The 25,719-nt window shown below is 42.3% G+C and overlaps 1 protein-coding gene across 1 annotated transcript in view; it reads left to right on the forward strand.

Annotated features, from left to right (window-relative positions):
- Positions 1-25,719, forward strand: part of LOC120528541 (protein phosphatase methylesterase 1-like) — a 62,596-nt gene that overhangs the window by 8,572 nt on the left and 28,305 nt on the right. Inside the window, exons 2-4 of the mRNA XM_039752722.1 lie at positions 2,893-2,950; positions 9,219-9,270; positions 21,032-21,186. Of these exons, the coding sequence (XP_039608656.1) occupies positions 2,899-2,950; positions 9,219-9,270; positions 21,032-21,186 (259 nt within the window). The 5' untranslated portion in view covers positions 2,893-2,898. The remainder of the gene's footprint in view (positions 1-2,892; positions 2,951-9,218; positions 9,271-21,031; positions 21,187-25,719) is intronic.

A 25,719-nucleotide genomic window follows, 5' to 3' on the forward strand; every position in this document is an offset into this window, starting at 1 on the left:
GGACCCATTGTCAGACCCTATGCTGGTACAGTGGCTCCTGGTGCACGACAATTCCTGGCCTCATGTGGTGAGAGTATGCAGGCAGTTCCTGGAGGATGAAGGAATTGATACCATTGACTGGCCACCACACTTTCCTGACCTAAATCCAATAGAACACCTCTGGGACATTATGTTTTGGTCCATCCAATGCCACCAGGTTGCACCTCAGACTGTCCAGGAGCTCAGTGATGCCCTGGTCCAGATCTGGGAGGAGATCCCCCACAACACCATCTGTCATCTCATTAGAAGCATGCACCGATGTTGTCAGGCATGTATACAAGAACACAGGGGCCATACAAAGTGCTGCGTACAATTTGGAGTTGCTGCAATTAAATTTTGGCAAAATGGACTAGCCTGCCACATCATTGTTTCACTCTGATTTTTGGGGCGTCTTTGAATTCAGGGCTCTGTAGGTTGATCATTTTCATCAAACGATGTGGCATCCTTTCGTTCCTAACACATTACCCAGTCTATATCAGTATAGATATCCAGGAGGATTTCTTTTTCCCATTGAGATCTGATGTGTTTTCAAAGTGTTCCTTTAATTTTTTTGAGCAGTTTATATCATATAGGAGACACACAAAGTGATATTTGAGAAGTGAAATGAAGTTTATTGGATTTACAGAAAGTGTGCAATAATTGTTCAAACAAAATCAGGCAGGTGCATAAATTTGTCATTTTATTGATTCCCAAACTTTTCGAACTAATTATTGGAACTCCAATTGGCTTGGTAAGCTCAGTGACCCCTGACCTACATACACAGGTGAATCCGAGTATTTAAGGGGGTCCATTGTAAGTTTCCCTCCTCCTTTAATTTTCTCTGAAGAGTAGCAACATGGGGGTCACAAAACAACTCTCAAATGACCTGAAGACAAAGATTGTTCACCATCATGGTTTAGGGGAAGGATACAGAAAGCTGTCCCAGAGATTGAAGCTGTCTGTTTCCACAGTTAGGAACATATTGAGGAAATGGAAGACCACAGGCTCAGTTCAAGTTAAGGCTCGAAGTGGCAGACCAAGAAAGATTTCGGATAGACAGAAGCGACGAATGGTGAGAACAGTCAGAGTCAACCCACAGACCAGCACCAAAGACCTCCAACATCATCTTGCAGCAGATGGAGTCACTGGGCATCGTTCAACCATTGGGCGCACTTTACACAAGGAGATGCTGTATGCGAGAGTGATGAAGAGGAAGCACAAACAGAACCGCTTGAGGTCTGCTCAAGCACATTTGGACAAGCCAGCTTCATTTTGGAATAAGGTGCTGTGGACTGATGAAACTAAAATGGAGTTATTTGGGCATAACAAGGGGCGTTATGCATGGAGGAAAAAGAACACAGCATTCCAAGAAAAACACCTGCTACCTACAGTTAAATATGGTGGTGGTTCCATCATGCTGTGGGGTTGTGTGGCCAGTGCAGGGACTGGGAATCTTGTCAAAGTTGAGGGACGCATGGATTCCACTCAGTATCAGCAGATTCTGGAGACCAATGTCCAGGAATCAGTGACAAAGCTGAAGCTGCGCGGGCTGGATCTTTCAACAAGACAACGACCCGAAACACTGCTCAAAATCCACTAAGGCATTCATGCAGAGGAACAAGTACAACGTTCTGGAATGGCCATCTCAGTCCCCAGACCTGAATAGAATTGAAAATCTGTGGTGTGAGTTAAAGAGAGCTGTCCATGCTCGGAAGCCATCAAACCTGAATGAACTCGAGATGTTTTGTAAAGAGGAATGGTCCAAAATACCTTCAACCACAATCCAGACTCTCATTGGAACCTACAGGAAGCGTTTAGAGGCTGGAATTTCTGCAAAAGGCGGATCTACTAAATATTGATTTCATTTCTTTTTTGTGGTGCCCAAATTTATGCACCTGCCTGATTTTGTTTGAACAATTATTACACACTTTCTGTAAATCCAATAAACTTCATTTCACTTCTCAAATATCACTGTGTGTGTCTCCTATATGATATATTTAACTGACATTTTGTATCGTAACAACCAATGATTTATAGAGGAAAATAATGACTATTAATAAGGTTGCCCAAACTTTTGCATCCCACTGTACACTTTATGAGTAGGACTTAGGAGGAGTCGCAGTGGACTTGTCACTATCAACTTCCAGGCAGTGTCCAGAAGCCATTAAGAATGTTAAGAGAAAGTTAGGTTATATAGCGGCCTGATGTGTGGAGTGCAAGTCACAGGAGGTTCTTCTCAGACTTTATAACACACCGGTGAGGCCTCATCTGGAATATTATATGCAGTTTTGGTCTCCAGGCTACAAAAAGGACATAGCAACACCAGAGAAAGTTCAGAGAAGAGCAACTAGGCTGACTCCAGGGCTACAGGGGATGAATAAGATTTAAAGAGCTGAGCCTTTACAGTTTAAGCAAAAGAAGATTAAGAGGAGAAATGACTGAAGTGTTTAAAATGATGACGTGAATCAGTGCAGTGGATCGAGACTGACTTTAAAATGAGTTCATCAAGAATATTGGAGACACCATTGGAAACATAAGGGTAAATTTCACAAAAACATTTGAAAATTTTCTTTATACAGAGCAATAAATAACAATACATTTTATTTATATAGTGCTTTTCCCACAGAGAACCACAGACATATGCAATAAGTGACCAAGTAACATGGTAGACAGCAGGACATTAGGGACCTTCAAAACTCAACTTGATGTTATTTTAGAAAATATGAAGTGGGGATAGGAACGGTGAGCTTTATTGGGTTAAATGTCCTGTTCTCGGTCAGATTGTTCACATGTTCTATGTTGTTGCGCAAATTAGATGGATGGAGTAGAAAAGGTTAACACAATTCCTGTGTCTCTGTCTGACTTTTCCTGTAGGCATCAATGACCAGCCGAGTTACTTGCAGAGTCCTAGCAATGGACCTCCGAGGTCATGGTGAGTAATCCTTAAGTCTCTTTGGACTGGAGCTCCTCAATGACAAGTCCTTGACCTTTCAAATACATGCTGATGTTGTGGACCTCAATGGTCAGAGGCGTGGAACCTGAACCCGAGGGCACTGTGAATCTCAGAGGTCCAGTTCCTTCATCATTACAGCTTCACAGGTCAAGGGCAATGTGGGCGTATCAGAGGGAACAGATGGCAGTAGGAGTCGGGTAACTAAATCCTGTTTTGTAAAATGCACGACCAATGTAGAAGGAGTAGGAAGAAGAAAATGATGCAGCCCTTCTGGTGGGCTTGCACGGTGTCACAGTGGTACTGTTGTTCCTCGCGCTAAGGAGGCCGGGGTTCACGTCCTGGTCCTCCCTGCATGGAGTTTGCATGTTCTCCCTGTCAATGTTTGGGCTTCCTCCTACAGCCCAAAGACATGCAGGTTAGGTGGAGTGGCGATGCTAAATTGTCCCGAGTGTGTGATGGGTGTGTGTGTGTGCCCTTTGAAGGACTGGTGCCCTGTTCACCGTTTGTTCCTGCCTTGCACCCTGTGCTACCTGAAATAGGCTCCAGCAGACCCCTGTGTGCTTGTTCAAGACTAAGCGGGTTAGAAAATGACACAACATGACTTTTGTTCTGGTGTCCATTGCCCCATTCATGGTTGCCTGCCATAGTACTTTTCAATTAGATCAGGGGTGTTGAACTCCGGTCCTGGAGGGCCGCAGTGGCTGCAGGTTTTCATTCTAACCATCTTCTTCATTAGTGACCCGTTTTGCTGCTAGTTATCTTCTTTTGCCTTAGTTTTAATTAACTTGACTCAGGCCCCTTAATTGTTTCTTTTTCCTTAATTAGCAGCCAAACAATAACGAGACACGAAACAAGCTGCCATATGACCAGCTCACCTGTGCCCATCACACAATATGGGGAAATAAAGAAAGTTGATCTCTCAGGTCACCAAACCATTTTGACGGTGTTCTTGGAAAAAACAGAAAATCAACAGTTTTGGAAATGTATGCTGTGGCAGAATGAGAGCAACAACAAGCCATGGATTTAAATAACAAGTTTAATTAACAGCAAGAATTGGCTTTTCATCAAGAGGTTGGTTGGAGTGAAATTGGTTCGAGTTTGAAGCCCCAATTTAGCTGGTCATTTGTCAGCTCATTTCATGTCTCATTTCTTTTTGGCTACAATTTAATGATAAAAAGAATCATTTCAGAGAACTGAATCCTTAAACACAGGGCTGTCAAACAGAAGGGAAAAGAAGTTAATTAGCAGTGAGCCCTGGTCGCCGATTAGGAAAAGGGTTACAATGAAAACCTGCAGCCACTGTGACCCTCCAGGACTGGAGTTCAACATCCGTGAATTAGATCAACGATATAGAGCAGTGTTTCCCAACCTCGGTCCTGGGGAGCCCCTGTGGCTGCAGGTTTTTGTTTCAACCAGCTTCCGTTTTTAATTAGACTCCTGGGCTAATTAAGTGAACTGTTCTTTCCCAAGTTCTGTGTTTTGGGAACAATATAGAAATTAGAAAACTAAGTTTGGACAAAAAAAATATATATCTGTTATATCTTGCACGTCACACCCTACTTACAAACAATTTCTCAGAGATATTTTAACATCCCATGAGACAAAAGGACAGATGCTGTACAGGCTTTTAAATGATCGACGTGCAGCGCGACAAGCAGATCACACAGCTCGGTAGCAGCTAGCAGCAGAACGACAGCAGCTGATCCGACCGCATCTCCCTTCACAACGCGAGCGGCAGCAATGAGAAATGGCTAGTGTGAAGCGCACCTCCTTTTGTTGTGGGTTGGGCAAGCGAAGCGAGTAGGGGGCAAAGACCCCTAGTATGTGTATGTATAATATATTATATACTAAAATGTACCAAGCTGTTATATGGGAATAATGTATTTTTTTCTTTTAAACAACTAGGGGGCTCCGCCCCCTGCTCACTTCTCTCGCCCACCACCCCCACGTTTGGTTTACCGGATATACAATTTAAAGAGATTGTTTTCATGGGAATTGTTACATATGCATTATTTTCACTTTTACTTCAAAAACTTTTGTAAAAAATATACTTGTCCTTTATTTCCAGCCCCAGGTGTGGTTACATCTCTTTCTTTCTCGCAGGACGTATAACGCTGCTCGCATTGCGAAGGGGGGGCGGCGCTGAGCACGCTAAGGAGATGCCGTCGGATCATCTGCTGTCTTTCCGCTGCCGGTGAGCTGCCTGTTCTGCTTGTTGCATGTCGTTGTTTTAAGAGCTGGGAGCACATGATGCACGTCTGCCAAAAGCAATCCAACAACTGCCAGGTTAGATGTCTATGGACTTGCTTTAAATGATGGCTCACTGCCTTGTCTCGCGTGACGTTGTAAAAACAATACTTGTCCTTTATTTCCGGCCCCCGGTGTGGTTAAATGCCTTTCTCGCAGCTTGCGTTGTGAAAGGGGGGGGGCAGCGTCGATCATTTTAAAGCCTGTCCAGCCGCTGCTGCTCTGCATTGTGATCGCTTCTCCGTGATCATAAATAGGCACCTGACCAAATTGTGTTTTCTTTGAAATTAAACTGTTGCGGGACCACAGATTCTCATAGCGTATGGTCCGTTATTGTGTAAATCTACGTTTTGTGCATTGAATGCTACGAAGGCGAAAAGACTTTGTTTTCTGCTCTTTGCCTTTTATTTCTGACCTCGCTTTGTCCTGCTATACACCTGGTCCTGATGATTAATTTCCTTTTGTTTGCGCTAATGCGATCTTTACTATCTTTTTTATTTTTTGATACTGTAGCGACTGACGTAATAAAGCGTCACAAAAGTTTTACTTGAACAATCGCCGACTTTGTAACCCCAAACAACTTTCTAGCACCCTCTCCAACCCCGGGTCTCAACCCCATCAATCAATACCCCGCTATCAGTCTTCCATGCTGTACTCCGCCCTCCCTCAATCGGACCTAACAGTCACTTAAAACAAAAAAGGCTTCAACATGGCTGGGACGCTACAATACTTTTGAATTTTCCTGCTTTCATATTCTGTACCTTTCTCTGCGTGTGTATCGCGCCATCGTTTGTATGAGCCTTTCGAATTCCACTGCTTTCATAACCTTTTATCTGCCTTTTTTTCACTCCAACACTTTTGGGTCTCTTTTCGCTGCTCTTTCTTCTTTGCTTAGTCGTTGACGTTTCATCAGAACGCATTGTCCTTATGCGCTTTATATATGCGGAGAGCACAGGATCTGTGCGCTACGTGCCTTCACACGACTCAGTGTTTGCTGGCTGTGCTCTCTTATTTGATATTGTTTGCGTCTCATGGTCTTTCAAGTGTCTTCCGCGAAGATCACATCTCGTCGCCCTGCTTTTCCTTTTTTTTTTTTATAATAGAGAGATAATTTTATCCTACTTTTCCAGGTTTTCTAATTGTTTAATTAATCCACTTACTAATTAGTGGTTAGTTGCAGCCTTTCATGATTCAGTGTTGTTTGCCTGGGTGTCTGCTCTGCTCATTTTTAATTGTCATTAATAAGATACAAACGCAGGGGGAAACTGCACAGAGAAAGGGCCAAATAGAATGAAATGAACAAAAGAGAGTGAAGCATTTAAATCAATAGCAAAATTTAGAAATGTTTTAAAATGTCTTATACATTTAAAAATCATGCTGTTGTGCTTTTCTGAATGTAGAAGAAGAGAAAAAATACCAGCTAATTAAATGAGATCAGTGCTATCAGGTGTTGTCACTGATTAGGAATCTGCTTGGAACAAAAACCTGCAGCCACAGGGGGTCCCCAGGACCGAGTTTGGGAAACACGGATATAAATTAAGCAGGAAAAATAAATCTAACAAACATGTAGATAATGAATGTTGCAAAACAAATCCATGTTTAAAAGAACATAAATTCATCTCATACAGGAAAGTCACAGGACAAAGAAATTAAAACAAAAACACTTGACAAATAATAATAAAATTCAATGTAGGACGTACAACAGTAGAACTAATGCACAAGTGGCCTATAGTGGGGTTTGTCTTGGCAGAGTTCTCCATTACTCTATTTTCCCCTTTTGTATTCTTTATTGTGTAGCCTTTGTCAGACTGCCTCAAATCCTGGAGGCTTAGCACTGCTCACTGTACTTTATAATTTCTCCCCACCTTACCTTCCTGGACCACCTCTATATCCACTCCTTGAATAGTGACGAGAATGTCATATCATCTACTGTTAAACCGTACTTCTAAAATTTTTATTATTATGCTGCATTAAGGAATTGTTCTGTTCTTTGTATTGTATTGTGTTGTATTGACCCCCTACTTTTGACACCCACTGCACGCCCAACCTACCAGGAAAGGGGTCTCTCTTTGAACTGCCTTTCCCGAGGTTTATTCCATTTTTCCCTACAAGGTGTTTTTGGGAGTTTTTCCTTGTCTTCTCAGAGAGTCAAGGCTGGGGGGCTGTCAAAAGGCAGGGCCCATTGCGGCACTTCCTGTGTGATTTTGGGCTATACGTAAATAAACTGTATTGTATTGTAAGTGGCATGCAATGAGGACAAGGTAAGGGACAGTACAAGTCCGATTAGATAAATATCTTTAAATGACGATGATCACTCAAAACACCAATAAAGAAAAAGTGAAGCTGCTGGCAGCCACTCTTACATTTCCCTTAAAAGTACCCACCATAATATTTGTCAGAAATATCCATTTTTTTCCCTTCGAGTTCCTCATCCAGCTCCACGGTTTAAAATTGCAAATCAAACTGTAACGGCCGAGCCCTTTACCCAGCCGGCAGCTACACCTCCAAGACCTGTGGCCTGGATAATTTACTGAGAAATAATCTAACTATCAAGCCGTACTTCTAACCAATTAAACTTTTCCCCACAATCGACGGTCTAAATATAAGTACACAAAAACAGGATGTCAAATTAAACGGATTAAATGAAACAAGACATGCAAAAAACAGATATAAATATCCCTCCACCCCAGCAACAACAAGACACCACCAAATATAAATACAACAAAAACCCTCCGTTGCCCCTGTAACATAACACACAATACGAATAATAAACTGAATGATTGTGAACTTGAGTCCGGTTATAAAACTGTCCTGAATACGGATGACTGAACTAGCGGTAAATGCGTTGTTTGATTTTCCCGGCGTTTGGAGCAACATCCCCGTGATTCCTTGGCGGATGGCGAATCGACCCCGGGGTCTCAGCAGATGGAGGTTGAAAGACAGTCCGGCAAAATGAAAAGCAAACTGGTGAAAAGGCGCGATGTGAAAAAACAGCAAGCAGGTTGAAACAAAATGGTCTCTGGTCTCCTTTTTCTCTCCTTCCCTCTCTCTTCTCTTCTCCTTCCTGATTACTTAAGTGACGGCTGTGATTGATTAATTAAGAACAGGTGTTTTCCAGGTTTGCGGCTGTGGTCTCCTTCCATCATCCGTCCTCCTTTACGGGGACGGCATTAACTGCTACACACACAAACAGCAAAACGGGACAATGAAACGAGACGCACTCAGAACTGACATTTAACACTAACTATGTGGCCCCGCTACAAAACAATTGAGAGATCGCGAATAAAGTGCACATGGCAGACTTTCATTTAAGGAGATCTGCAGTCACAAAGCACTTTTTCGACATGGTCCCAACCTCACCCCCGCCCATTTCAGGGCACATTAATAGCAGATCTATTAAGGTCGTGTCATATTTAGGTCTTTGTCACATATGTCCCTCACATACCATGACTGCTTTAAGTCTGCCATTCATAGACGTCACCAGGTGCGGAGGATCTTCTCTGCCAAGCCACTAATGAGGCCCATCTTCAACTCCCGCTTGTTTGGGGGGTTTGCCCCTGTGGTGTCTCTGAGCACAGAACCCCAGAATGCAAATGTTCTATTTGTGATTGGTCTGAAAAAGTGGGATGGGCACTTTGTTAGGTGAACAAGGTATGCTGGGTGCTGATGGCGGAATCAAAATAAAAAGCTGTTGTTTGTTGTTACCTAAAAGGTCTGCTGGTCATTATTTTGGCATAAAAGCCCTCACGAACCACCACCTTTTCGGTGAGTAAGTTAAAGACAGAACAGCCCCCTTAAGTTTAATCCATCACACTGATGCTGACATTGGGTCACTTTAAGATTACCAGCCGCCTTGCATTGCCAAATGTTTTACAATTCTTTTTATAAAATAAATCAATAGGAAAAAATACAAACCGTAGCTCTTAAGACCCCAATCTGTACTCCAGATGCCAACACTAATTGTTCTCCTTGTGGTTTGTCTTGTTTCTGTCCTGTGCAGGTGACACCCAAGTGCGGAATTCAGATGATCTTTCCACCACGACTATGTCCAGGTACAGACCGTGCTTCTGACGATTCATGATTCAAGCGCCTTGAGGATGGGAAAGGCGCTATATAAATAAAATGTGTTATTATTTTTCTTTCATCAAGGCTACTGAAATGTTGCTCATGCCGCTTTCAAATTATTATGACAAACACACTGAATGTCACAAGATTTATTGCACATAATCTGAAAACCTTTATGGAGGAAAGAATCCATTTTGGAAATCCTTTGAGGTTCACTCTGCAGTTTCTAAACCTCTGATGGGGTTTGGTTTACCTGTTGTAGGTTTGAAGCCCCTGTTGTCCTGCTTGTTATAATCAGAGTTGTAGTTTTAATTTTTGGAACACATTGGGTAAATTTGTTTTGCACCAATTGCTTCTCATTTTGATTTCTTACTAATACTGATTTCTTTTTGACTTTATTAAATAAGTTAGATAACGTGTGCATGGCATAACTTTAGATATGACAGTTGGAGCATTTCACATTTTTTGTTTACTTCAACTCAGTCAGTCATCACATTTTTGTTTATTATATAGTTTTGTAACAATAAGTAACACAGAACAAATAATAGCGATAACAGAATGCAACTCCATGTCTTACTTAGTACATACATGTTTATTAACAGTGGCTCAGAGGCTTTCCTACACAGAAGACTGCAATTCAAGCGATGTGACATAGTGCTGGGTGGTATACCAAAAACCATTTTTTATTTTTGTTATGATATGGATTTATGGATACCGGATATGAACACCGGTTTAAATAGCCTAAACAACGTTCAGAACGTGGCGCAGCGGGAAACTTTTTAAGGGGGAACCTTTTTCACTGCTGCACCACTAAACGGGAATGCCGCAGAGTATGTGCGTTAGTGGAGGTATTGAGCAGTGAAAATGGACAGAGAACATTCCTAAACGGACGCTGTAGCAGACAATAAAGTTGAATCAGATGACACAGAAGAACGTTTGATGAAAAAAGGTGCAGTGTCTGTTGTCTGACGATACTTTGGTTTTAAAAGTTCGGATGCGGACCATTATGTTCCAATGTGTGAATACTGTTTCTATACTACTGGATAATACTGCAAGCCAAGTTGTACTTATTATTTTTTTTCAATACTATGTAATATACCTGGTTACTGTGTAATAGTAAGGTGACCATCCGTCCCCGTTTTCCGGGGGCAGTCCCCTTTTTCGGACAACATGTCCCCGGTTTCAGCTGGTTCACTTTTTTGAATGTATCTCATCACCGCGATAATTTGAACTCGGCGCGCATGCGCGGTGTTTTGACGGAGGTTATGCTTTACCGCATCCTGCAACTTTGGCGAGAAATTACGTGACAAGCGTGTTTAGAGTCTCTACTTGTGATCTGTAGATTCTAAGAGAGGCACGCCGTCCTCTGCCTGTGGCTGTGTCTACGCGTGGCTTGCTTCTGGATGCGAGAGCAGCGTGGCGTCTCTTTTCTTCCACCTGTTGTTTCTACATTTTGGCGGGGTGATCCATGTGATTCAACATGACTGCTAAAAGGAAGTGTCAGTTCAATGATGGGCTTCAGCGTGAATTTTCGTATTTGCGTCCGACCCCGGATGCTTCTGTTGTGATCTGCAGCGTGTGCGACTCAAAAGTTTTTCATCGGTAGTGGTGGGAGAACTTTAATCACGGAACACGAGGGGAGTAGCCCCCGATCACCCCCAAATGTCCCCGGATTGGGCCAAAAAATTCTGGTCACCTTAGTAATAGTGTGACGATGCCGGTTCCCTACAGACTCCCTCTTCCCACATTGGAATCCGTTGAACTAACACCGTCGATAGTTATGACCGAGATGAGCTGAGAAACCTCACTGAAGTCAGGGGGTGGTGGAAAGTGCTCAAGTGCTTTTGTCAAAAACAGTCAAAAGTAAAACTAAACGTGTTCAGAAAAATACAGTACCCGAATAAATAGCAAATCCATAAAGCCAGTGAAACGTGGGGATAAAATCCATAGTAAATAAATCTTTTAAAATAGAGGTTAAAATGCAGTCTCTCTCCTCACCCGATCGCAACACACCACCTTCTGTCTCCAAGTGGTCACCCTTTACGGGCGTTGCTGGCGGAGCCTTTGCAGCACAAACTGCTTTCTGCCAACTCCTGTGCTGCTGGCTGCCACCACACTGCGCAGCCAGACCGCCCGAGATCGGCACACCCCCCGTCTTCCCTCGAACTCACTCAGACACACCTCGGATCCATTGGGAGGTCTTCCATTTCGTTTGCCCCACACTACACACTTAATCAGTGGGATGAGCCAGCCCCTAGATCGCCTAAGCCTGCGCTCCCTCACGGAGCCCCAGCTCGTGCTGCCTTCACCTTCCTGGTGTCTGGATCATCTCCCATGACTGCCTTTTCCCTTCTTTAACCTCCTTGTGTTCTATCTTTTCTTTTGTGCTTTCCCCTATCCTGCCGGTCCATAAATATCCATCTCCGTCGCCGCAGCGCCTTATTCACATGCCGCAGTAAGCCGATGAAGCAATAGAGAACGATCGGGTGCGACTCGCCGCAGTCACCTCATCAACTCCCCGCGGTCGTGCTATCGCGCCCACGGAGACGGACATGGCGAACTGGATTTAAAAACAGACCTTTTTTTTATTATTTAAGCCGCGCACCCACTATACCACAAACAGCATTATAAATGCAAGTTGCACTTTTATTATTTATGTATATAGCTTAGCTTGAAGCAAGGTCCATATTAATGCAATTTGCCTTAATGACGGTTCAGTTGGTAAGGATGTCATCACCAAGTTGCACTTGTTTTATTTTATTTTATTTTGGTGAATACTGTGTAAGGTACGTGGGCTTGAAGTTTTGAAATAATATAGTAGTATTGTTACTGGAAGTTGCACTATTATTTATTGTATTGTTATTATTTATTAGTTTAAATATTATGCAGGTTAATGATGGTAAAATTGTTTAAAAAGTCACTTTAACGTGTCAGTGGACAGAGCTTGTTAACATTAACAGAAAGTGTAGTTGGTTTACAAAAAATATTTACTGTTTATTCCTTTTCTAAGACATGTTCAGTGCAATACAACTTTTGACAAGCACCTCTGGATATTTTACTAAGTCTAAATGCCTCTTTGGATGGTTGACAATATGTTGTCAAAATTATAGTTTTATAGTTTTTGCAAAATTTGTTCATTAAAAAGGTTCTACATTTTGACTGCATCTGTCATGCAATGTGATTCCTTCTCTTCATTAGTGCCACCCCTTGAAAACGATCACTTTATGGGGCCATGCAAACCTGTCTGAATACTCGTGTGCACATTCAAATGTTTTTTTTATACAGTACAACGCTCATGACAGTGGAGTAGGTTATTCTTAGCCAGTCTACTGAAGTAATTGTGGAAAATGTGGTTAACATCCATTCATGCATGGGGAAAAAAATACCGTTGAATACCATGAAACTGGAATAATTTAGAAAAATACCGTGATATAGAATTTTGGTCATACCGCCCACCCGTAATGTGACAGTGACATCGACTGATGTGTGTTAGTGCTGGAGGACAGGTCACTAATTGTTGCCCAGTTTTGTTAAACGTAACATTTTTCAAAGTTTACCCAAAAGAGTGAACAGCTCGGTGGCACAGTGGTAGCGCTGCTGCCTCGCGGTAAGGAGAGTAGGGTTCACGTCCCGGGTCCTGTCTGCTTGGACTTTGCATGTTCTTCATGTGTCTGTGTGTGTTTCTCCAGGCGCTCTGGTTTTCTCCTGCAGTCCAAAGACATGCAGGTTAGGTGAACTGGCGATCCTACAATGGCCTTAGTGTGCAGTTAAGGTGGGTGGTTGTTTTGTTTCGGGAAAATGGTTCAAGGGATTAGAACATAAGTAGGCAAAGAATCAGAGAGAAGAGGTCCAATACTTCTATTTTATTTACTTAATCAGCTATAATAATCAAACACATATAATGCAGACATACAAAACAAAACAATGCTTACAGACATATAAAAAGACACAGAGCCATCATCCCAGACCAGTAGACTGAGGGGGCCCGCTTGTCAGTCTTGTCAAAGGACCAACTCATTTTGCCTTTCATTTACCGGGCGGTGCGCGCTGTCCCCACGGTTGAGCCTCCAAAGAAACTGAGGGCGAAACCTTCCCTTATATACTAATTGAGCGTCCTTGCCCAAAGCGGCTTACGTGCAAGCAGTGTATACAGAAGTGATTAGTTTCAGCACACACACCTTTCCACGGGACGCGGTGTTGTTTTGCACTTGGTCCTGATGATGACGACACCTGGTACCAAAAGGCATTCCCAGTACTTTTCCTTCTTGAAGCTGGTTTTTGCGCTGAGCGACCAACGCCCATCTGCTCTCTTGATCCCCCACCTCTCTTTAGAAAAATCCTTCCATTACAGTGGTTGTGTGTGTTCGCCCTGCAACGGACTGGCACCCTGTCCTGTGTTTATTCCTAACTTATCCCCTGTGCTAGCTTGGTTGGGCTCCAGCAGACCCCCACAACCCTGTTCAGGACTAAGTGGGTTTGAAAATTACTGACTGACTGACTGACAGTAGAATCCAATAATTTGCTATTGAAATATAACTATTAATACAAAATGACCAATACTAGCCTAACACCATTGTCAGTTTTATCGTATTTGAAAGGAGAAAAGTAACTGAAACAAGTTCCCCATCTATCTATTCATATTACCAGGTCTGGATTAACCATTAAGCAACATAAGCAGGTGTTTAGGGCATCATGGGAAGGGGGTTACCTCAGAAATTTTCCATTTCTGGATCTACCAAGGACGGCGTAAAACTGAATCACCAGGTTCCACATTAATGGGCTCCCACATTAAAATTAAAAAATTATATACATATACATCCATCCATCCATTTTCCAACCCGTTGAATCCAAACACAGGGTCACGGAGGTCAGCTGGAGCCAATCACAGCTAACACAGGGTGCAAGGCAGGAACCAATCCCGGGCAGGGCGCCAACCCACCGCAGATACAGTATACATACACATACAATAATAAAAGTAATACTAATAGAGGTTAAAGACATATACGTATTAATTACTCTTAGAAATACAACAAAATTAGAATCTGGTCAGTGCCACACGGCCCACCGAGGCTCACGTCACTGTTCTCACTGTTCTTGTCTTGCTCATGTCGTCCACTGACAGTGAGTGCAGCTCATATATATGTGGTCACCAAAATGCTTTAAGTGTTTGGTGCCTCTACAGGTCTTAATCTGGCCCTGCATATTCGTTAAAACATGTTCGTTACAATTTTATAAATAAGGAAAAACTTGTAAAGCGACTGATTTATTGTGTAACGGGAAACCGAAAGGTGCTTAGTTAATCTTAACGAGGCTGAAGAGTAAACTGCAAATAGGTAGCCAACCTCAGTCTTGTGTAATCTTATCTTAAATGCGGTATTTGTATACTAAACGGATGGCACGGACGGCTAGTACCCTTTTCTATTATCATGACGCAAATCAATCAATCAATCAACATTTATTTATATAGCACATATTCATACAAAAAAAATGTAGCTCAAAGTGCTTTACAAAATGAATAGAAAAATAGAAGACACAATAAAAGATAAACATAAGTCAACATGAATTAACATAGAATAAGAGTAAGGTCCGATGGCCAGGGTGGACAGAAAAACAAAAAAAAACTCCAAAGGCTGGAGAAAAAAATAAAATCTGTAGGGGTTCCAGACCAAGAGACCACCCAGTCCCCTCTGGGCAATCTACCTAACATTAGTCAAACAGTCCTCTTTGTATTTAGGGTTTTCATGGAAGGACCTGATGATGATGGTCACGTAGACTTCTGGCTTTCAGTCCATCAATGTTTGAGCATCAGGATGCTTTGAGTAGGTGGTGGTGGCGCAGGCCGCCACCACAAAGAAACCGGAAACAGAAACAGAAGAGAGAGTTGGGGTCAGTACAGATTTTAGAGCCACCATGAATAGTTATTATGAAGAATTGAACATGCAGAGTATCAGGATTAAGTTAAAGTGAAGTTATAAAAAGGCCATGTTACAGTAATGTGTTCTCAGCAGTGTTTTAAACTGCTCTACTGTATCAGCCTGGTGAATTCCTATTGGCAGGCTATTCCAGATTTTAATCAGATTTTCGTTTTTAACATTAGGCACCCAAAGGGAACGTTAACATTTGGGAACCAATAGGCAACTACGCTGCACCCACACTAACTTTAAGGTTCGTATTTGCGGTTGTGGTAGGGCAGTCTAATAATTTAAACTCCAAAAGTTAAGCAACCGGGGCGCCTCCCCCACAGAGCCCAACACTAGAATGGGTAGGAACTGCCGTCCATTTAGTCCACAAAGTCTGAAGGGAGAATTTTACATGGGGTGGCAAGAGGGGGCCAGAAAGATTTTTAAGAGAGTCATAACACGCAAAAACAATATTCTTTCAGATGCACATACCGTGTATGCCATACAATGTTCGAGGCAGCCGTATTTATGAGGTACAAACCGGATTCCAAAAAAGTTGGGACACAAAACAAATTGTGAATAAAAACTGAATGCAATGATGTGGAGATGGCAAATGTCAATATCTTATTTGTAATAGAACGTAGATGACAGATCAAACGTTTAATCCGAGTAAATGTATCATTTTAAACTAAAAATATGTTGATTCAAAATTTCACGGTGTCAACAAATCCCAAAAAAGTTGGGACAAGTAGCAATAAGAGGCTGGAAAAAGTAAATTTGAGCATAACGAAGAGCTGGAAGACCAATAAACACTAATTAGGTCAACTGGCAACATGACTGGGTATAAAAAGAGCTTCTCAGAGTGGCAGTGTCTCTCAGAAACCAAGATGGGTAGAGGATCACCAATTCCCACAATGTTGCGCAGAAAGATAGTGGAGCAATATCAGAAAGGTGTTACCCAGCGAAAATTGCAAAGACTTTGCATCTATCATCATCAACTGTGCATAACATCATCCGAAGATTCAGAGAATCTGGAACAATCTCTGTGCGTAAGGGTCAAGGCCGTAAAACCATACTGGATGCCCGTGATCTCCGGGCCCTTAAACGACACTGCACCACAAACAGGAATGCTACTGTAAAGGAAATCACAGAATGGGCTCAGGAATACTTCCAGAAACCATTGTCAGTGAACACAATCCACCGTGCCATCCGCCGTTGCCAGCTGAAACTCTACAGTGCAAAGAAGAAGCCATTTCTAAGCAAGATCCACAAGCTCAGGCGTTGTCACTGGGCCAGGGATCATTTAAAATGGAGTGTGGCAAAATGGAAGACTGTTCTGTGGTCAGGCGAGTCACGATTCAAGTTCTTTTTGGAAATCTGGGACGCCATGTCATCCGGACCAAAGAGGACAAGGACAACCCAAGTTGTTATCAACGCTCAGTTCAGAAGCCTGCATCTCTGATGGTATGGGGTTGCATGAGTGTGTGTGGCATGGGCAGCTTGCATGTCTGGAAAGGCACCATCAATGCAGAAAAATATATTCAGGTTCTAGAACAACATATGCTCCCATCCAGACGTCATCTCTTTCAGGGAAGACCCTGCATTTTTCAACAAGATAATGCCAGACCACATTCTGCATCAATCACAACATCATGGCTGCGTAGGAGAAGGATCCGGGTACTGAAATGGCCAGTCTGCAGTCCAGATCTTTCACCTATAGAGAACATTTGGCGCATCATAAAGAGGAAGGTGCGACAAAGAAGGCCCAAGACGATTGAACAGTTAGAGGCCTGTATTAGACAAGAATGGGAGAGCATTCCTATTTCTAAACTTGAGAAACTGGTCTCCTCGGTCCCCAGACGTCTGTTGAGTGTTGTAAGAAGAAGGGGAGATGCCACACAGTGGTGAAAATGGCCTTGTCCCAACTTTTTTGGGGTTTGTTGACACCATGAAATTCTGAATCAACATATTTTTCCCTTAAAATGATACATTTTCTCAGTTTAAACTTTTGTTGCGTGATTTATGTTCTATTCTGAATAAAATATTAGAAGTTGGCACCTCCACATCATTGCATTCAGTTTTTATTCACGATTTGTATAGTGTCCCAACTTTTTTGGAATCCGGTTTGTAAATAAAATCAATAATTACAAGGAGAAGTCCAACCTCATAGTATCAAGTAGTAGTTTGTCTGATTTGAATATTTTACAATTCTCACTCTAAAAGAAACTACAGGCAAACGTGTTCAACAATGTTGAGGTACATTTGTGTTGTTTTTGAAATGATTCAGATCTACAAAACGGACCTGTCCCAAAGCTAGTGTTCATTTTCATCTGACAATTACAACTACAGAAGACCTGAATACGACGATTACCATGTTGTTCAGCAAATCTTTTCACAAAGTCATCCAAATTCTTAGATTTACTGCGTTTGGACTCCGTGCTCAGTATAGCCAAATTTGACACTCTGCTTTCTGTCGTATTTGAACACAAGTGACTCTTTATTAGCTTTAGGGCTGAAAGACTTTGTTGACAAGAAGCACTGCTGACAGGTAATACCGCGGCTATCTTACACAACCATAACAGCTCAAAGAACACATCCCAGTATGGGTCCAAAAAATGTACAAGTTCCAACAGAGTGTCAGGATTTTGTTTGCCATTCTTTTTATGTGTTAGGTTATATGTGACAATGTGTGGTGTACAACTAAAGGGAGGATATGCTTAGGCTTTGTAACACAGAAATAAAAGACAGAGTAGAAAACAAAGTAAAACGTCATAAAGAGGTTAAAAACCAAGGGGGGCCAAACACATGCAGAGCAGGTTAGAGATTATGGAGGAATATTTCGGACAAAATGAAATAAATAAATAAATAAATGCGTAAATAAATAAAAGTACTGTGAAATGTGAGCATAAATAAATAAATGTGTCATGAAATGACAGCCTTAATAAATAAATATGTCATGAAATATGTTTTTCGTTGCTTATTTATTTATTTCATTTTGTCCGTAACATTCCTGCAAACCGTCATGAAATACGGCTTGAAATAAAACTGTCACTTTCACTCGTCAAAGTTGAGAGGGTGGGCTTTAACACGCCCTCTGGTTACTGATTGGTGGATCGATAGCACAAGAATTAATTAGAAAAATGCTTACTACTGCCGATGAAATGGATTCTGCCGAAGATATTACGTATTTCAGAGAGAGAATTGAAGATTTATCGGAAGAAATGACAATGTTGGCGGCCCTTTAGACTCGATATAGATGAAACTGTTTTGAAATTATCGAAGAACTGGTGGAACAGACTCTACTACACTCCAGTTCAGGTGACTCAGTTCCCTGCTCTGGACGTCCATCCTTTGACATTCCAGCTGAGTCAATAGAACACCTTCTGTTATGCGGTTTAAAAGTACGACAGATTGCAGATCAATATGGTGTATCGGAGAAGACGATCACAAGACGAATGAGCCAGTTTGATATACGGTGAGCTGCAACGGCTATATTAGTGCAGGTACTTTGACATGGAATGCCCAAAGCAGCTCCACCTAATATTTTGAACTGAACAACTTTACCACTGATCAGAGCTGTACAGTTGTTTGAAAAAGTAGCTGCGAATATGCAACTGACTTTCTACTCGTAAAACAAGGGTCAAATACTCAGTTCTAAAAGGGCCGCCAACATTGTCATTTCTTCCGATAAATCTTCAATTCTCTCTCTGAAATACGTAATATCTTCGGCAGAATCCATTTCATCGGCAGTAGTAAGCATTTTTCTAATTAATTCTTGTGCTATCGATTCACCAATCAGTAACTAGAGGGCGTGTTAGAGCCCACCCTCTCAACTTTGACGAGTGAAAGTGACAGTTTTATTTCATGACGGTTTGCAAGAATGTTACGGACAAAATGAAATAAATAAATAAGCAACGAAAAACATATTTCGTGACACATTTATTTATTTATGCTCTCATTTCATGACATATTTATTTATTAAGGCTGTCATTTCATGACACATTTATTTATTTATGCTCACATTTCACAGTACTTTTATTTATTTACGCATTTATTTATTTATTTCATTTTGTCCGAAATATTCCTCCATAATATGAAGAGATATGAAAACTGGAATTCAAAAGACTCAAAAAAAAAAACGCAGCCGCGAAACACAAGCAGAGCAAGATACAGAATATGAAAGCAGAAAAAAACGACTGTCAAAGAAAGAAAGTAAAGATCGCATTAGCGCAAAGAAAGAGAAATTATTACTCAGAGAAATAAGGAAAAGGCGAATAGAGATCGAAATATATGGACACAGGTGATATGCCAGACGTATGTAAATATTGTAAGGCTTTGAAGTTTAAGTCAGAGAATTTCAAAAACGGAGTTTACCTCGCATGCATTTATTGGTTACTTTGCAAAAGAAATGATTAACTGCTGATGATGTCGATCGTATTGTCTGTGCTGAAATTCCAAGCAGAGAAACCTATCCTGAATTATGATATAAAGTCATTAAACGCACGTCTCACTGACCTCATTTAAAAGATTCAGCATATTGGGACTCCAAAGATTCCAAATATTGTTTTTACGGAAGTTCTGAAATAAAAGGGAAACTAATGAAGTAGCAACAATTCAAAGAAAACAAAAATCTTAAAAGTGTGTATCCGGAAAAACAAACACGGGGGCTGGCAAGCGAAGTGAGCAGGGGGCGAAGCCTCCTAGTATAATAAAATAACAAAATAAAAATAAAAGTGTGAGACTCCTTGAAAATGAAAGCATTATTGCAAAACATGCTACAGTTTAAAATCCGGGCGGCACGGTGGCGCAGTGGTAGCGCTGCTGCCTCGCAGTTAGAGACCCGGGTTCGCTTCCCGGGTCCTCCCTGCATGGAGTTTGCATGTTCTCCCCGTGTCTGCATGGGTTTCCTCCGGGCGCTCCGGTTTCCTCCCACAATCCAAAGTCATGCAGGTTAGGTGGATTGGCTAGTGTGTGCTTAGTGTGTGGGTGTGTTTGTGTGTGTCCTGCGGTGGGTTGGCACCCTGCCCAGGATTGGTTCCTGCCTTGTGCCCTGTGTTGGCTGGGATTGGCTCCAGCAGACCCCCGTGACCCTGTGTTCGGATTCAGCGGGTTAGAAAATGGATGGATGGATGGAGTTTAAAATCCCACATTCATAATAAAGCATGTTCCATTATTATTGATCAGGTGCAACAAAATCCCACAGCCCCCTCAAGACAACAACAACAACATTTATTTCTAGAGCACATTTTCATACAAACAGCAGCTCAAAGTGCTTTACATAATAAAGAATAGAAAAATAAAAGACACAATAAGAAAATAAAATAAGTCAACATTAATTAACATAGAATAAGAGTAATGTGGTCCGATGGCCAGGGGGGACAGAAAAGACAAAAAAAAACTCCAGACGGCTGGAGAAAAAAATAAAATCTGTAGGGATTCCAGACCATGAGACCACCCAGTCCCCTCTGGACATTCTACCTCACATAAATGAAACAGTCCTCTTTGGATTTAGGGTTCTCACGGAAGGACTTGATGATGATGATGATGGTCACGTAGACTTCTGCCTTTTAATCCATCCAAAGACTATGTTTTCCCAAAGCCAAGGTGGAGTGGGGGGCAATCACAGCCCAGAGTTGGGCTCCCCTTCAGGAGCCTCATAAAACAACTGAAATCAAATGGCAGATTTGTGCTGATGGATGTCTCTGTTTGCTCTGCGAGGTTGCCTTGCATGGAACCCATGAGGGAAGTAAAAGACAGAGCCAAGACAAGGCTAAAGAGCGAGCGTTAAAACCTGTGCCCCTCAGACTTTCAGCCCCCCCCCACTAAAATGTTTCTTTCTTTTCTTTAGAGACGTAGCCAACGTGGTGAAAGCCATCTATGGAGAGATTCCTCCACCTCTGCTCCTGGTGGGCCACAGTGTAGGAGGGGCGATCGCCATTCACACCGCGTCTGCCAACCTCATCCCCTCAATGGTCGGCCTGGTGGTCATCGATGTCGTTGAAGGTGAGTCACGTCACCCATCACTGATTGTAAACCCCCCCATGGGACAAGGGGCAGGTGATATGCATGTAAGAATGTCGTTATTCTGAGTACACCTGATGGTAAACTGGACTTGACTTGACTTGATAAGTCAGTTGTCTTTTTGTCTTGTATACTGGTTAATACTAAAAAGGCAACTGATTTCCATTTATCACCTTATTCTGTGGGCGGCACGGTGGCGCAGTGGTAGCACTGCTGCCTCGCACCCGGGTCCTCCCTGCGTGGACTTTGCATGTTCTCCCCGTGTCTGCGTGGGTTTCCTCCCACAGTCCAAAGACAAACAGGTCAGGTGCATTGACAATTCTAAATTGTGCTTGGTGTGTGTGTGTGCCCTGCAGTGGGCTGGCGCCCTGCCCTGGGATTGGCTCCAGCAGACCCCCGTGACCCTGTGTTAGGACATAGCGGGTTGGAGAATGACTGACTGACTGACTGACCTTATTCTGTAAAGACACATCAAGGCTCCGTGCACACCACTACACTTTCATTCATTTTCACCTCTCATCCACACTAATCCTTGAAAACGAAGACTTTTGAAAATGCTCTCCAAAGATGTATATTTCTGGAAACACCGGTTCTTCATTGTAGTGTGGATGGGTCTAAAAGCAGGGGGGTACTCAACTGCAGTCCTGGGGTCTTATTTATGAAGCTTGCGTACGCACGAAAAGAGGCCCGAAATGTGCGCATGTAATTTCCCACGCAAACATCGGGATTTAGAAAAGTAAACTTGATGGAGTAACATGCGTATATCTTATAGCACCTCTGACCCATGGGGACGCAACATTTTGGAGAAGCTAGGAAATGATGGAACCCTCAGTCAAGTAAGAAAAATGCAGCCAAACCAGCTAAACCATGACTCTCTGTTATAATCTTTATATACCCTCACCTAAAGGATTATTAGGAACACCTGTTCAATTTCTCATTAATGCAATTATCTAATCAACCAATCACATGGCAGTTGCTTCAATGCATTTAGGGGTGTGGTCCTGGTCAAGACAATCTCCTGAACTCCAAACTGAATGTCAGAATGGCAAAGAAAGGTGATTTAAGTAATTCTGAGCGTGGCATGGTTGTTGGTGCCAGACGGGCCGGTCTGAGTATTTCACAATCTGCTCAGTTGCTGGGATTTTCACGCACAACCATTTCTAAGGTTTACAAAGAATGGTGTGAAAAGGGAAAAACTTCCAGTATGCGGCAGTCCTGTGGGCGAAAATGCCTTGTTGATGCTAGAGGTCAGAGGAGAATGAATGGGCCGACTGATTCAAGCTGATAGAAGAGCAACTTTGACTGAAATACCCACTCGTTACAACCGAGGTATGCAGCAAAGCATTTGTGAAGCCACAACATGCACAACCTTGAGGCGGATGGGCTACAACAGCAGAAGACCCCACCGGGTACCACTCATCTCCACTACAAATAGGAAAAAGAGGCTACAATTTGCACAAGCTCACCAAAATTAGACAGTTGAAGACTGGAAAAATGTTGCCTGGTCTGATGAGTCTCGATTTCTGTTGAGACATTCAAATGGTAGAGTCAGAATTTGGCGTAAACAGAATGAGAACATGGATCCATCATGCCTTGTTACCACTGTGCAGGCTGCTGGTGGTGGTGTAATGGTGTGGGGGATGTTTTCTTGGCACACTTTAGGCCCCTTAGTGCCAATTGGGCATCGTTTAAATGCCACGGGCTACCTGAGCGTTGTTTCTGACCATGTCCATCCCTTCATGACCACCATGTACCCATCCTCTGATGGCTACTTCCAGCAGGATAATGCACCATGTCACAAAGCTCGAATCATTTCAAATTGGTTTCTTGAACATGACAATGAGTTCACTGTACTAAAATGGCCCCCACAGTCACCAGATCTCAACCCAGTAGAGCATCTTTGGGATGTGGTGGAACGGGAGCTTCGTGCCCTGGATGTGCATCCCACAAATCTCCATCAACTGCAAGATGCTATCCTATCAATATGGGCCAACATTTCTAAAGAATGCTTTCAGCACCTTGTTGAATCAATGCCACGTAGAATTAAGGCAGTTCTGAAGGTGAAAGGGGGTCAAACACCGTATTAGTATGGTGGTCCTAATAATCCTTTAGGTGAGTGTATAATACGCTACCATGGCTGTCTGTTTGGCTGTCCAGGATTTTAAATCACTTGTATCTTGCAAACCGTTTGACCTGAAATTTGGTACACATGTACCATGTGACGTCTACTGTCCACTTTCGGGGTGATGATTGACCTCCAAAGTTATTCCTCATTTTATTTTATTGTAGAATCAACTCTCGGCAGCTGCCAGCAGGGTGGCTGTGCGGCACATGTGTATGGGCACTGTTCTCATCGCTACCACCGTCGCAGTCACTTCTCCTACCTCTTCATATCTTAAATCATTCTTGAGGAAGATTGAAGACTTAAGTGCCAGCTAAAAAATTAAAGAAAACATACTAAGTAATCGCAACTCTAAACACTGACTGAATCAGTTTAAGTGCGAAAAGATTCCAACGAAAGAAGAGAAGAAGCGGGCCGCTAGGGTGGAGATAAGAAGAGCTGCTCTGGAAGCAGCAACTGCATCAATCTGTGAGCAAACGAATGCTAAACGTACAGAGAAAGAGGAGGAAAACTATAAGTCAAGTGTATTCGTGCAGTGCGCCGTTACTGGTAATTCATATCACTGAGCCGTTATTCGACCGTGTATTGATGTGACAAACGAATTGTAACAATCGCCCAATACGTGGCGCGATCACTACACTTCACCACCCGAGAGGGAAGTGGACGATATTCGAAGGATATAATAGCATTAAAAATATTCAGCCCTCGACCCCTCTTCTCCCCTTTACGCGCCCACCAATACCTGAAAGAAACCAGATGGCAGTTGGATTGGTTAAATAAGCAAGTGTATATTAATCCAATGTTTATGCATTTACATGACAGGTGACTGGGCGCTCATTAGTGATCCCTTTTTCCCCGGATGCCCTCCCAAGCCTCCCTATTACAAGCGGCCAAATCTTAATCCCCGGTTCGAACCACACATAAAGGAAAAAGGATATCAAAAAAAGAAAGATTAACCGTAGTCTGTGTGAAACGGCGGAGAATCCTGTAGTACAGCTCTTCCTGCATGATGAAGGGAAACAAACAGACCTCAAGCGAATATGGCTTCCTTCTTGCTATCCCAAAGAATTTAAAAACACGAGTCCAACTCACCAACAGGAGCACCCAGAGAACCTCAGGTCCGTATACCGCAACCCCTTGCCTCTTTTCAGGTATTAGCCCCACTGTTTCCAACTTTGGGGTGGCCACCCACAAATAGCAGACGTCCCTGGGTGAGGCAGAGACTCACCTGTCATCGTGAAAAGTAAAAAAACTAATAATGATAACATAAAATAAATGTGTCCACTGGTCTGTGCTATAAATTTGTTTTCTGTATGATTCCAATAATTTTGATTATTTTTATTGTCAAAATCGCTGAATTGGCGCATTTCCTGTTGAAGTACAGGTGAGAAACACAAGGTGTGGCAGCGACGAGCCTCACCTCCCCTCATATTGCACTCTCCTCACACACACGGGGTTGGTGGCTGTCATTGGCGCATGCTTGTCGCTGTATGTTGCCAATTCAAGGTTTATAGATACGTTTATTATACACCCTGACTTTCCACAGTCTGGCTAATATCGTTAATGAATGTGTGTGACGTATTTAGTCTTGGTGATCGGACACAAAACCGTAGTGAAAAGGCACAAGGTGAGGCAGACAGTACCGTGCCGCCCTGAAGGGGGTGCATGTGAGCCCAACAGGTGCCCATTGCTGCTGTTCTTCTACGCAGAGGCACCAATAAGTTAGCAACATCAGAAAGTCAAGCACACTGCAGCGGGCCGTTTATTATTTTTTGTTCTGACTGACTGCCAAAATGGAAGATTAAGACTTTTCAAAACTAAAGAAAAATAAGGAGGACTTTTACAAGAAAGTGACGGAGATTTTCGTAGAGAAGGACAGGCGTTTGGACTTCATTTACAAATAAAGGTTAAGACCATAAACGGGTTTCCATTTTATAAAAAAATGGGATCAGACTAAGAAAAAAACAATATTTAAAAACTAAAGTCTGACCTTAAATAAAATATTCTTTTGTTTTTCTTGTTATCCTTTTGTTGGTTTTAAAATTGATTAAAGCATCACAATTAAAAGCTTTTAAAAACAACTACATATTTCAATTAAGGTCAAAGTTGAAATCCATTTTTTTTTTTGTACACCATTCTGTACTTTCATTTGTATTAAATAAGTATGAATTGTGGAATCGCAACGGCAATTTTAGAACACATGGAGGGTGAGGAGCAAATGCGTTCTCTTTCTCCGCTCTCTCGCCGTTCTTTCTTAGCCAAATATGCGCCTCACCTGTGTGTGTGTAAAGTATGAGATGAGATACGAAACATAACCAGTAGTCAATGTGCATGCTCAAAGTGCTTTACGTGATGAAGAAAAGAGAAATAAAAGACAAAGTAAGAATTAGAAT

The sequence above is a fragment of the Polypterus senegalus genome, chromosome 4, assembly GCF_016835505.1.
Source record: "Polypterus senegalus isolate Bchr_013 chromosome 4, ASM1683550v1, whole genome shotgun sequence".
Lineage (NCBI taxonomy): Eukaryota > Metazoa > Chordata > Cladistia > Polypteriformes > Polypteridae > Polypterus > Polypterus senegalus.